Source organism: Gobio gobio (assembly GCF_949357685.1).
Source record: "Gobio gobio genome assembly, chromosome: 12".
Lineage (NCBI taxonomy): Eukaryota > Metazoa > Chordata > Actinopteri > Cypriniformes > Gobionidae > Gobio > Gobio gobio.
The window spans coordinates 53,397,967-53,411,860 of NC_137105.1; the positions used below are offsets into that span (position 1 = coordinate 53,397,967).

Sequence of the window (13,894 nt, forward strand, 5' to 3'; positions counted from 1 at the left end):
CTCCTCAGTCTGCACATCAAAGGTTCAATAACCAAACTATAATTGCTGGAAAGTGGACGCCCTTGTCTAATGCCTCTCGACACAGGTATCGGTTCATTTAATCCTCCACCTGCTCTGACCATAACAGAAATATTACAATGAATATTGTCTATCGTACTGAATGTAAGATATAAATCTGTCAAAACACACAAATACTTTAACACATTAAAAAGATATTCATGAACAACTCGATCAAAGGCTTTTTCTTGATCTAGAGACAGAACTCCTGTTTATCTCGTAATAATAAAAGATTGTCCAATAGATCTTCAGGTATACAATATATGAACCAATAAGTCTAAACAGTGTTCAAGTCTATTTGATAAACATCTGGAAAAGATTTTATGATCAGAACAAAGCAAAGACACTGATCTCCAGTTTTTGAGAAGTCCCAGGTCTCCTTTCTTTGGAAGCAGAGACAAGACTCGACGACAACTCATGGGAAGAGTTTTGCTTCAAACATTAAATAGTAGATCAAATTACTGCAGGATCAACTGTCGGCGATCGTGTCAAGGATCAGCCAAATTTCCACGTTTATCATCAAAAGTGGTTGTTAGAAAAGTGCTGAGCTGATGTTTGTGCCATCTAGTGGTTTAAAAGAGAATAAAGTCAATGCGCCTTTAGCCCCGTTGAGCCTTATAACTGTTCTCAGAAAAAGAAAAAGATACAGATAGAGTCCAGACTTTCTGTCAGTCTGAAGGACTAAGTTACCTAATGATAAAAATATGTTCCCATTATATACGATACTTTATCGTGAATAACATAAGTGCTTTTATATATAAATAACCTCAAGAAAGGCTATTTGAAACTAAAATAAGAATCAATAAATAAATACTGAAACAAAAATAAGAAATTACATTTATTGATTATGACTGATTTTATTTGACATGCACCACACGGACCGATGGGACAGATGCACACAGCGGCGAGTGTTCGTGTTAACCGCTAACATATAACATTAATCTATTTACATGTTTTCTCTCTTAAAATGTAAGCTCATGTAGGCCTATACGTCAGCATTATCATATATGTGTAAAGAATTGAAGGGTGCGTCTCAGTCAGCTCCTGGTTCAGTAGTCAGGGCACTGATCAGGACATAAGTCAATGGGCTGACTCCCTGATCAGTGCCCTGACTACTGAACCAGGAGCTGATTGAGACGCACCCGAAGTCTGTAATGTAACACAAGAGCGTATTGATGCAGTTCAGTCTGCCTGCTAATCTATAAGTTAATGTTGCTCAAGATATTTAAATAAATATTTAGTTTATACATAAATTTAGGCTTCAACTAAGTTTAAATGGTGCAACGCAAAAATATTTAGGAGTGCATAAGTTGTAATTTAGTGGCCATTTACGTCAACATTAGGCTAGTTGTAACTTGTGCTGACTGGAAAGCCATCCGTTCCTTTATCCATACATGTGAAAAGCACCCCGGGAACATTAAAAGGATCTGTTATGTTTAATATATATTAAGTTTCGCTATGTAAAAGTCTATGGCTTTTGAATTAAAGTGCGAAGTGAACTCTGTTGCCTTGAAACTCATGCTGGCGCCGGCTGGTCCTGCCTGCCAAAATGGTGTTGTAACTTGTAAACAGACTGTAATGCCGCGTTTTAGCGGTCACCAGCATCCTGCAAAGATTTTTATATTTGCATTTTTTTAAAACATGTATGTAAATGTATAATACTTTACTTAGTATTATATTAAATTTGCATGGTTTTGAGCACTGAAAGATTATTAAAGTCTTCTGTCGTATCAATCATATACTGTTGCCTCATTAAAAAGATGCTCAATACATTTAAAAAAATAACACACACACCAAATTCACAAAAGTATTGTGCCGCCCCTCCAAGAGTTCAAGTGTTAAATCCCTTCATGGCCACAGGTGTATAAATCAAGCACTAGGCCTGCAGACACTTCTACACACATCAGTGAGAGAATGGGCCGCTCTCAGGAGTGTGTGTGTGTGTGTGTGTGTGTGTGTGTGTGTGTGTGTGTGTGTGTGTGTGTGTGTGTGTGTGTGTGTGTGTGTGTGTGTGTGTGTGTGTGTGTGTGTGTGTGTGTGTGTGTTCGCTTCTACACACATTAGTGAGAGAATGGGCTACTCTCAGGAGCTCAGAGAACTCAAGCGTGGGGCCGTGATCGGTGGACACCTGTGCAATAAGTCCATATATTATACTAAATATTCCACGCTCAACTGTTAGTGGTGTTATAACAAAGTGGAAGAGATTGGGAACAACAGCAACTCAGCCACGAAGTGATAGACCACGTAAAATCATAGAGCGGGGTCAGCGCATGCTGAGGGTTACAGTGCGCAGAAGTTGCCAACTTCAGTAGCTCCAGACCTCCAAACTTTGGTGGAGGGGGGATTATGGGGTTGTTTTTCAGGGGTTGGGCTTGGCCCCTTAGTTCCAGTGAAATGAACTCTTAATGCTTCACCAAGACATTTTGGACAATTTCATGCTCCCAACTTTGTGGGAACAGTTTGGGGACGGCCCCTTCCTGTCCCAGCATGACTGACCAGTGCACAAAGCGTCGCTCCATAAAGACATGGATGAGCCAGTTTGGTGTGGAGGAACTGGACTAGAAGAAGCTTCTAGAAGAATGGTCAAAAATTCCCATAAACACACTCCTAAACCTTGTGGAAAGCCTTCCCAAAAGAGCTGAAGCTGTTAGAGCTGCAAAGGGTGGGCGACTCCATATTAAACCCTACGGATTAAGAATGGGATGGCATTAAAGCTCATGTGCATCTGAAGGCAGGCGTCACAACACCTTTGGCAATATAGTGTATCTTCCTACACAATTACCAGACATTAAGAAATCAAGTTTCACAAAATCCACATCTTCATGAAGAAACGTTGCCACGATAACATTGTATTATAAAATAAAAGGCAAAGGAGCATCACTGAAGAAGACGAACACAAACTCATTGATATTCTCAAGCAGAGAGATGATTTACAGAGGCGTATTCACTGTAATCCTGATTATTCCTGACACTGACACTGGCAGGACAGTCCGATTGCTTGTGGAAATTCACCACTGCGTAATTCAGATCCTCAGCAGAAGAGATGCAGCACTGAGAGTCTCCAGCGGCTTTCTGAACCGTAGCGTAAACGCAGTCAGAGGGGTTTGTGGGTAATTGGGCACTGGCGTATAGGACGTCAGAGGAATCAGAGGGATTTGTGGGTAATTGGGCTTTAATCTCCTCGTAATCACAACCAGTGTAAGAAACCTGAGGAGAGACAGAGGAATTATTTACAGCTCTGAAGATCATCATTAGACATTAATATCATTATGAATAAAAATCAATATTTGATTCAGTAACTGGACTCACCACTTCATGTTTGCCTGGTCCAGTGTGAGATGACGAATCAGCGCCTGTCAAAAACAAGCATCCTAAATGAATGACATTACTGTACATCTCAATTCAACACTGATGTCTTGTGTAATGTTCTCACACATCATCAAGTGTCTGTATTTTGCTCATGTCTCGTTGCAGCCTATAGGTGGCGTCAGAAAGTGGGAGAACAGATCAAGAGATCTCTCTGTTTTAAACTCAGTATAAATGGAGAGTTTGTGCATCTGAAGGAGTTCAGAATGAGTTTTACCTGGAGACTGACGCTTCTTACAGAGAAACAGTAACGAGAGTCCAGCGATGATCAGAACCAGAAGCAGAACCAGAGAGACGATCAGAGAAGAGCCTGAAAACACAGGAGAAATAATCAGAGAGTCTGATCACTGTGAGATAAACATCAGATCAGATCATGGGCGGAGCTGGACGTGTGGAGGAGGACTGACCAGACATGATACTGGATCTTCAGGGTTAGCCCAATGACCATATCGCAAATATCAAAACTCAAAATATACCATTCCCATACCTAAAAGTGTTTGTATATGACCGAATGTACAGCTAGTTTGTCCTAAATAGACTTTTTGAACTATATATAACAGCAAGTGTGTAAAAAAAACGGACAAAATAATAAATAAATAGATACATACATACATACATAAAATAGACAAAGAAATGTAAAAAGTGTGTATTCATTTATTTCCTTATTTATGTATAATTGTATTTTTCCACATTTCTTTCTTTATTTATTTATACATTTATTTAATTTTGCATATTATTTATACACCATACAGACAAAGACGTGAAAATAAATAAGTGTATAAATGAATAAATGTGGAAATAAACCAATGTAGACATAAATACATGTATAAACAAATGTGTGAAAATTCAATTATACATAAATAAGGAAATAAAAGTACAAACACACTTATTTTATTTGATTTCTTTGTACATTTATGTCACGGTTGGTTTTGTTTATGTTTTCATGTCTTTTATTTTGTATTCTCACTGTCATGCTTCCTGTTTGCCATGTGATTCCCTTTGTGGGTGTGTCCTGGTCTGATTGGTTCATTGTCTTGTCATGTGGTTATGATTTCTGGTTGTTCATTGGTTGTCATAGTCATGTGTTCCCCTGGTCTCTGTATAAATAGTCCTCATGTTTGCCTTGTCAGTTTGTCGTGTATTGTTCCCTGTAGCTCTGTGGGTGAGTCCATGCTTAGTCCAGGTTTATGTTCATGTTTCTATTCAAGATCAAGTCTAGTCTTTATTGTGTATTTGTTCACATATTGTTTAAATAATAAACTGCACTTGGGTTAATATAAACACGCCTCAAAGGAATCGTTACAGAATACACGACTGATAAAATGACCCCAGCAGTTCGCCTCTTGCGTCTCTGTCAAGGAAATCGCACAGCAGAGGATTATGTAGGACATTCTTATCATTCTCTAATGATAAACCATGGTTTACTGGGAAACTCAAACAGCTCCGCCATGCCAAAGAGGATGCTTACAGAACTGGGGATAAAGTCTTGTATAACCAGGCCAGAAACAGACTGACAAAGGAGATCAGAGATGCTAAAAGAAGCTACTCTGAAAAGCTGAGAAACCATTTTACTGCCAACGACCCGGCCTCAGTCTGGACAGGCCTGAGGAACATCACCAACTACAAGTCACATCCCCCCGATCTGTAGAGAATCAACAACTGGCTGAGCATCTGAATGCATTCTACTGCAGGTTTGAAAAGCCCAGTCTCACACCACACACCCGCTCTGATCTGCACTTCACACGTCCCTCATCACCTCCTGCACCCCCTCTCCCCCGCCATCCAACCGGAGCTTAAGGTCTGTGTGGAGGATGTGAGCCGAGTCTTCAAAAAACAGAAGACTAGGAAAGCTTCAGGCCCAGGCGGCATCTCATCTGCTTGTTTGACGCTGACCAACTGGCCCCAGTCTTCACGCAGATCTTCAACAGATCATTGGAGCAGTGTGAAGTTCCCTGCTGCTTCAAATGCTCCACTATCCTTCCCGTCCCCAAAAAAACAAAATCACTGGACTTAATGACTACAGACCTGTCGCTCTCACGTCTGTGGTCATGAAGTCGTTTGAAAGACTGGTTCTGGCCCACCTGAAGGACATCACTGGACCCTTGCTGGATCCTCTTCAGTTTGCCTACAGAGCAAACAGGTCTGTGGATGATGCAGTCAACATGGGACATCTCGACAGACCTGGGACTTATGCAAGGATCTTATTTGTCATGCCAGATCTTCTCTCAGCTAATCTGACCCAGCTCAATCTGTCAGTGGATCTCCAGCTTCCTGACAGACCGACAGCAGCTCGTGAGACAGGGGAAACTCACATCCAGGACTCTCACTACCAGCACTGGCGTCCCCCAGGGGTGTGTTCTCTCCCCACTGCTCTTCTCCCTGTAGACCAATGACTGCACTTCTAAAGACCCCTCAGTGAAGCTCCTGAGATCTGCAGACGACACCACTGTCATCGGCCTCATCCAAAACGGGGACGAGTCTGCTTACAGACTGGAGGTTGAACAGCTGCTGTCTGGTGCAGTTATAACAACCTTGAGCTCAACACACTCAAAACAGTGGAGATGATAGTGGACTTCAGAAGGAACAGCCCATCATGAACAGCACTGTGGAAGCAGTGGAGTCATTCAGGTTCCTGGGCACTACCATCTCTCAGGACCTGAAGTGGGACAATCACATTGACTCCATTGTGAAAAAGGCCCAGCAGAGACTGTACTTCCTTCGTCAGCTGAGGAAGCTCAACCTCCCACAGGAAGTGCTGATTCAGTTCTACTCGGCTGAGCGCAGCTTCAGTCCTCATGATTACCTTGTCAGTTTGTCGTGTATTGTTCCCTGTAGCTCTGTGGGTGAGTCCATGCTTAGTCCAGGTTTATGTTTATTTCATGTTTCTATTTAAGATCAATCTAGTCTTTATTTTGTATTTGTTCACGTTTTGTTTAAATATTAAACTGTACTTGGGTTCACATACACTCCCCTCAGTGGAATCGTATGTGTTTTACTTTTTAATATTTATGTATGTATTTATTTATTTATTTATTATTTCGGAAGTTTTGGCATTCAATAACGAACCACCAAAATGCAGACTCAACTCAGTATGCAATGGGTTATTATTGCTATTTATTTTTATACATATGAACTATTTAAGATGTATTAAATCTAATATATGCCCCCTCACAAGCTCGACCCACTGATCACATGTTTGCATTTCAGCTCAAGATCACCTGCGGGTGTGTTCAGAGACGCCTGTGATGTAGAAGAAGCTGATGATGATGATGATGAAGATGATGATGATGATGATGATGATGATGATGATGATGATGATGATGATGATGATGATGTCTCTGAGAATTTTGTATATAAAAATGAAAAAATACATTTCTAAATTATACTTTTTAGAACTTGACATCATTCCCTAATGGTGAGACATGTTACTGATGGGTTTCACACATTCATTACCCAGAATTCAAGTTGCTGATACACAGAAGTGAGTTTCTGTGAATAACGCCTGTGATTTCACACTGAATAATACAGTACAGCAGTGTCACTGACGAGCTCCCTTAAACTGCAGTTAACTATCCTGTGTCCAGATGAGCACACTAAACACTGCAGTGATACGAGATTAACACACACAGAACTAAAAACTGCATCCAGATCGTAGAATGACGAACTGTGGTTTGTGGTTTTGCTGTTAAACAGACAGAACATCTAAATTAAAAATAACCCTGTGGTTAAACCTGCTTATAGAATCAGCTTCAAGCATCCTGATAAATAACACACAGTGATCTGCTGAAGAGATGTTATACTACCTTATGATTAATATCAGTGAGAAAAGCCTCCGCACCTGTGAGGTTGATCAGGACTCGTGTGATGAAGCTCTTGTGTCCTCCATCAGACTGAACTCCACACCAGTATTCTGAATGTTGTTCAGTCACATGACTGATGCTTCCCGTCAGGAGCCGCTCTTCTCTGTCATCATACAGCCGGATCTTTCCCTTACGCCTCCATCTTCTGCTCTCATTCACAGACGTCTCTTCAGCACAGAGATCAGCTCCAGATCTCCAGCAGAGAAACTTCACATCACTGCTGTGGGATTGTGGGTATTTGCAGCTGATGTTCACAGATCCTCCTGCAGCCGCTGATAGACTGATGCTCTTCACACAATCATCTGTTTCAGATCCAAATAAAGCGCAGTAATGTTAGAATGACCAGATATATTCATGGATTCACCTCATAATGACTGAAAGCGGCTCACCCTTCTCAATGTTCAGGCTAAACTCAGAGAAGAAACTGTAGTCTTCAGAAGCTTTGACTGTAATCTTATATTCTCCAGAGTCGTTCTCCTTCAGCTCTCTGATAAACACACGTAAGAGCCCTGCAGATCTGCCCTCATGAACGGAGAATCGTCTGTCATGTGTCCATTCTGAGGCTCTGTTAGTGTTTATTACAGGAAAACATTCTCTAGATCTACAGATGTATTTCTCATGGTTCTTGTGTTTCTTCTCATATTTGAAGTTTATGATGATGTTTCCTCCTGAATATCCTCTCACGGTCCTGATTGGTTGATCTGTTCGACACAAACACAGATCATTTGTCATTTTGTTCTCAATATAAACACATTTATCTTCACTTTGCTACAACATTTATGAACTCAAGTTCAGATGATGAGTGTAAATCTTCCATCAGGAGATAAAAAGGTTATTGATGGCGTGAGTTATGAGTTAGACGAGTGAACGGCAGTAATTCCAGTCAGTGTTGAGGATCGTGATGTTGTGGAGTCTCAGTTACTCACCGGTTATAACCTTCAGATTCACTTCAGTGGAGGAATCTATTTCTGAAGGTATATCAACTGCACAATAGTACATCCCAGAATCCTCTTCTCTCAGATCTCTGATGGTCACAGTGAAGACGGCTGAACTTGTGTCGTCATACAGAGAGAATCTTCCAGAATTAACCCATTCATTTTTCTCATTAGTCATGATTTGATCTGTGCATGGCCACTTTCCTTTACAAAAATACTTTTCATTTCCTTTATATCTTTTATCATATTTGCATGAGATTTCGACTCCGCCTCCTGAATATCCGGTCACTTCTATGGAGTTCACGACACCTACAACAAACCAGCATCTTAACACAACACTAATACACACTGAAGGGAGATTCATGTCAAAGGTCATTAGTTATGGATAAAGACTTGTGTTCATTATTTAATCTCTGTTCTGGTTCTTCTGAGTTCAGATTCTTACCAGGAATCATCAGCAGAGTGAAAGTCCAGATGATCTTCATTCTTCTCTCTTATTAAATGATCTTCTCTGTTGTCTGTGGATTCAGTTCTTCTGAAGCTCTCGATGTGTGTTCAGAGGAGTTTTGAGTGTTTCTTTCCTGTTACTTTAACATGAAGTGCTGAATGTGACGGAGACGCCCAGTTCCTCTTAGAGAGAGAGAGAGAGAGACAGAGACAGAGAGAGAGAGAGAGAGAGACATTTACAGTTTCACGGACACTGAAGCAGGTTCATCTCTTCCTGGAAGCAACACGTTGAATAACTCAGTTTTGATGGGCGTGCTGAACTGAAGACTTGGAAGTAAACGCCCACAGCTAGGATTGGATAATATTTGCAAATTTAATGAGCTTCAGCTACCGTCTGTCCCAGGAATCATCTAAGGGAAATGCTTGCTTACTCACACACACACACACACACACACACACACACACACACACACACACACGCGCAAACACGCACACACGCACACACACACACACACACACACACACACACACTCTCACTCTCACTCTTGCGGACACACACATAACGTCACATAAAGTCTCTCTACACATAATCAATACACAATTGTACACATAAAACTATCTGTAACAATGCAATACTATCACGTATAAAAAAACATGTTTTACTCACATAAGTGTGCTGCACCATTCCTGTCGGGTCCAATATAGATGAACAACATTGTGTTTCAATCTCAATATGTCTGCAAATCTCTACGTGAGCTGGAACATCATTATAAATAGCCACATATTCCTAATATTAGGATCCGAAGAAAGCTTATGCAGCGACTGTGTTCTTCCACAACCAGGAATAGCAATATCGTGATATCCTCTGCATGTTTATTGCTGCTGACTAACAATCCGACCAGCTCCATGAGTCGGTGGGCGGAGCTACTGAATTACACCTGCTTATTATTCTATAGAGGCGGAGTTTCGTCGTGCGATGACGTAAAGGTGAAGCACAAGATCGTTTTCAGGCTCTGGTGTCTATAAAAGCTTTTCTTTGACTAACAAGAAAGTTTTCAGCTCTGAAATTTACAGGATATTCTTATATTTGCCATGACCTCTTATATATCAAAAGCTCAAGGGAAAGTTGATTTCTCAATTCATCACCCCTTTAAATTTAAAACCTGGTTGTGTCAGTGATACAAGTTACAAAATCTTAGGCTACACATTAATGCATAAATTCAATTGTATTTAATCCTCCATATGAAGGGTTATGTGCTTGGATTATTTCTATTGATTAAACAAGTTCAAAACAATCTGGGAGTTACGTTATGCCTTACACGCTGTGTTTTACAACAACCCGTTGCTTCTCATTATTGAAATTATTAAATTGACGGTATTTAGCAAATGTTAGAGAAAACCTTTTAGTCTATGGCAAAAAAAAACTATACTTACGGCGCACAGGTCATGTTTCCGTCGAGCTGCATCCCTGACCATCATGTTTCCCGCCGGCGGGAGAACAGAAGGCTAACGGCGCGACGGAAGGTGCTCGAGTCTCATTTGGTTCTTGCTCCGGCATCGCATGTGGAACTCCATCATATCACCGGGATGATAAAGTGAACGCTACACACCATTTTCCGAGGCAGATGCATTAGTCCCGTCTCCTCACCGCACTCAGGCACGGAAGCTCCATCCTTTCTCTTGTTAGGAAACCTGTGGACTCGACGTCCTGACCGGCTGGAGTTTGTGCAACCTCCACAAACACAATCATTTACCACGATGATGATAAAATAAATACAAAAACTACCGAGAACACACTGACTCGCGACCGCTTCCACTGAATACCAACCGACTGTGCACTGAATCACCGCAGAGCGCAAAACGACTCCCTCTCGTGACGTAAAATGGCGCAATGTTGAAAAAAAAGGCGTTTTTTACAAACAGACAACGAAACGGCCACTTTATCTACTACATTTGTGCCCTTATGTCTTGTAAAAACATAAATCCTGCATTACCTTATGAGCGGTGCCATGGACCTACAGTAGGCCTACTGTAATATATTGTATGTTATACTGTAATACATATATTCTAGAAATGTATTAAAAAGAAAGACGCTTTCAGCCTTACTCAAAGGCCGCGGAAACAGGCCAGTGGGTTCGTTACGCACGTCAATCCATTCTCCGCGTTCTTATTTTGCTTCTTATGTATTAAATATACAGGCAATTCGTTTATGAAACCTTGATCAAAATTAAAATACAATTTATAGAAAACGAAATTAACTTTAAATAAATGATTTCTGCAAAACAACACTTAATAGAAATCATGTCTGACCCCACTCCATGTCTCCAGACATATTGCGCCTCTTATAGCCTATAGGCCTACTCACTACTCACAAATTATTTACTATTTTTCATTTTTGCAGTTTTTTTTTTTACCAATTCGTTATTTTGGCTCAGTATTTCGTTTGTTGGAAATATGAACTGAATTTGAAATTAAAAACTTTGCGTTTAATAAACAAAATACATTTTTGAAGCTTGAGTGGAGTAGGCTACATGCAAAACGTAGCCTATTTAGATTCATAGTTAGGCTATAGGCTATGTTTAAATATTAGCCTATTATATTGTTTTAATTTTTATATGTTGATGATGAAAAGTGAATTGTATTTTAATTTTGATCAAGGTTTCATAAACTAATTGCCTGTACATCGGAAGCAAAATAAGAAAGCTGGGAATGGATTGAACCCACTGGCCTGTTTCCGTGGCCGTCGAGTAAGGCTGAGCTTGCTTCTGCTTTTCAAACAAGTGTGGCTAAATACATTCTCTAATATGGATACAGACATATATACACACATCACTATACAACACTTGCCCTTATTTGGAGAAAATATGTAATTTTAACGAGAAAAATATGTCGTTTTAACAACATACGATATCGTTAACAAATGTGCGCATCAGACAGAGTTATGGCATGGAGATGAGAATGTGTGTATGGACTTATCTAACTCTGGGGGATACGGGGAACAAGATAAAGTCACAAAAGGTCGACGTGTTCCTTTAAAACGCATTTTTACTAACACAATTATTCTAAAGTATATGATTATATTATTTACAATACACAATGTCGTGTGTAATTATATTTTTTAGGGGGGGGGGGGGGCAACACATGATTTACGCCTATGAATTTTAACCAATTAATCTTTTGCTGGATGCTTAAAAATGCACCACATATATATTTTTTGGGTTTATGAGAGAGAGAGAAAAAAAGGTAAGGAAACCTAAAATACTCCATCATTGTAGTCATACAGATGATAAGAGTAGGACATCGTTAAATTGCAGTGTTTACTTACATCGTACTATTGTGCAATTTAATTTAGGACCTTATGAAATTCAATTGGAAAGATTTCTAACAGTCCTAGATCCACTGCCGCTTCAGAAAGTTCATCAAGAGAAACTGATCCATACGGATGGAGTGGATTATTCCAGATGTTCTGAAGAGATTCGATGGCTTTATATGATGAAGGAAAGTCTGACGGGTTTGAGCGAGGAAATGACCGCAGGATTCTCATTAATGGGTGAACTGGCCCTTTAAGAGACTGACTTACTGTTGATTTATTCATACAAAATCTGATCTGCATTATACAGTAATTGACATTATTATGAATGGATTCTGCAATTCAGTTCACGTTTTGTACATCGCAGAAATCATAGAGCGCTAATTTAATGCCATGATATTGAATGTAAGACTTTCTAATCCAAATTTAAAGGAACATGCCACTATTTTTGAAAATAGGCAAATTTTCCGTCTCCCCTAGAGTTAAACCCAAAAATGAAAAGAATATAATTTATTACTCACCCATATGCCGTTCCACACCCGCAAGACCTCCATTCATCTTCAGACACTTGCATATTCGGAGCATATTGATTCAGCGGTTCAGATCGCCAGTGATTTCAGCAGTTTGACACGTGATCCGAATTTTGATTCGACACACGATCCGAAGCTTCATGAAGCAGTGTTTTGAAATCAGCCATCACTATATAAGACGTCATTTAGGGTTTTGTTGGCGCACCAAAAATATTCTCGTCGCTTTATAATATTAATATTGAACCACTGTAATTACATGAACGGATTTAAATATGTTTTTAGTACATTAATGGATCTGGAGTGTAAATGTCATTGCTGGCAATGCAGAGCCTTCAGATTTAAACACAAATATCTTAACTTGTGTTCTGAAGATGAACGGAGGTCTTACAGGTGTGGAACGGCATGAGGAATACATGACATTATTTTCATCTTTGAGTGAATTAACCCTTTAAGACTCTTCAATTTAAGATATTAAAGCCTTAAATTGTAGACGGTCAATTTAATGCGGAAACACTGTAACGGCTTCTTAGGCCTCGTCCACATGAAGACAGCTTTCCTGATCCGATCCTTTTCCCTCATTTAAAAAAATAGATCTGAAACTGACTGAAAACGATGCAGTATACAGGGCAGGCCAGTGTGTGGCGCTGTAATTCTACCACAGATAACACTAAACACAGAGAAGAGTTGTGGCTAGAAGGGGTACAGCAATGGTAGGAAGTGAGACAACATCTCACAATAAAATGACAATAAATCAAGTGTTTTACTAACGCCTACACCTACCCTACAGCTTAGATTGGGCTCAAAAAAAAAAAAAAAAACCCACACACACACACAAACCCAGCCTACCCGAGCCCATTGTGTATGAGCCCAGTCCAAAACATTAACTAATTATGAGCCCAAGCCTGATTTAAACCCGACCATTTTTTCATGTGTGCGTTCTGACGAGAGCCTGTGATGAGTGAAGTGGAGCGGTGTGACGGACGCTCAATAATCTGCTATCCCAGCGCTCCACTCATGAACCCTCACCCGTCAAACAACACTCGCTCAAACCCTTCAGACATGATGTATCTGTACTGTAGCCATTAAACATGCATTTTGTATTATATTTATGTTTAAATGTTATTTTTAAATTTCATCTCGGCTATATTGATTATGAAAAGAAATAATGTTGACCACTTCATTAAGATTTGTTTTGTAGAAAGTCTTTCTTTAAAATGAATTTCGTTTAGTATAAATTGTATCTAAATCAATGTTTCATCAGCCAATTGCCTGGATTTAATAAATAAGCAAATAGACTATAGACTAATAAATGTAAAAATAAAACACTACATAGACTTCACTATAAAATATACATTGATTCTTATTAAAGCTACACTATGTAACTTTTCC

The 13,894-nt window shown here is 39.8% G+C and overlaps 1 protein-coding gene across 3 annotated transcripts; it reads right to left on the reverse strand.

The window, feature by feature from the left end:
- Nucleotides 1–2,851: 2,851 nt before the first annotated feature.
- Nucleotides 2,852–8,832, reverse strand: LOC307134852 (polymeric immunoglobulin receptor-like). Of its 3 annotated transcripts, XM_079830882.1 has the most exons (8): nt 8,664–8,832; nt 8,210–8,527; nt 7,673–7,984; nt 7,262–7,585; nt 6,642–6,761; nt 3,641–3,733; nt 3,367–3,410; nt 2,852–3,264 (listed from the first exon to the last, which is right to left on the reverse strand). In XM_079830882.1, exons 1-8 carry the CDS (start codon nt 8,701–8,703, stop codon nt 2,971–2,973), a joined length of 1,545 nt encoding a protein of 514 aa, XP_079687008.1. In that variant the 5' UTR covers nt 8,704–8,832; the 3' UTR covers nt 2,852–2,970. The 3 variants fall into 3 exon arrangements, with proteins under 3 accessions (XP_079687008.1, XP_079687010.1, XP_079687009.1); XM_079830884.1 differs by lacking the exon at nt 6,642–6,761; XM_079830883.1 differs by lacking the exon at nt 6,642–6,761 and having other exon boundaries at nt 8,210–8,696.
- Between the last annotated feature and the right edge of the window lie 5,062 nt (nt 8,833–13,894).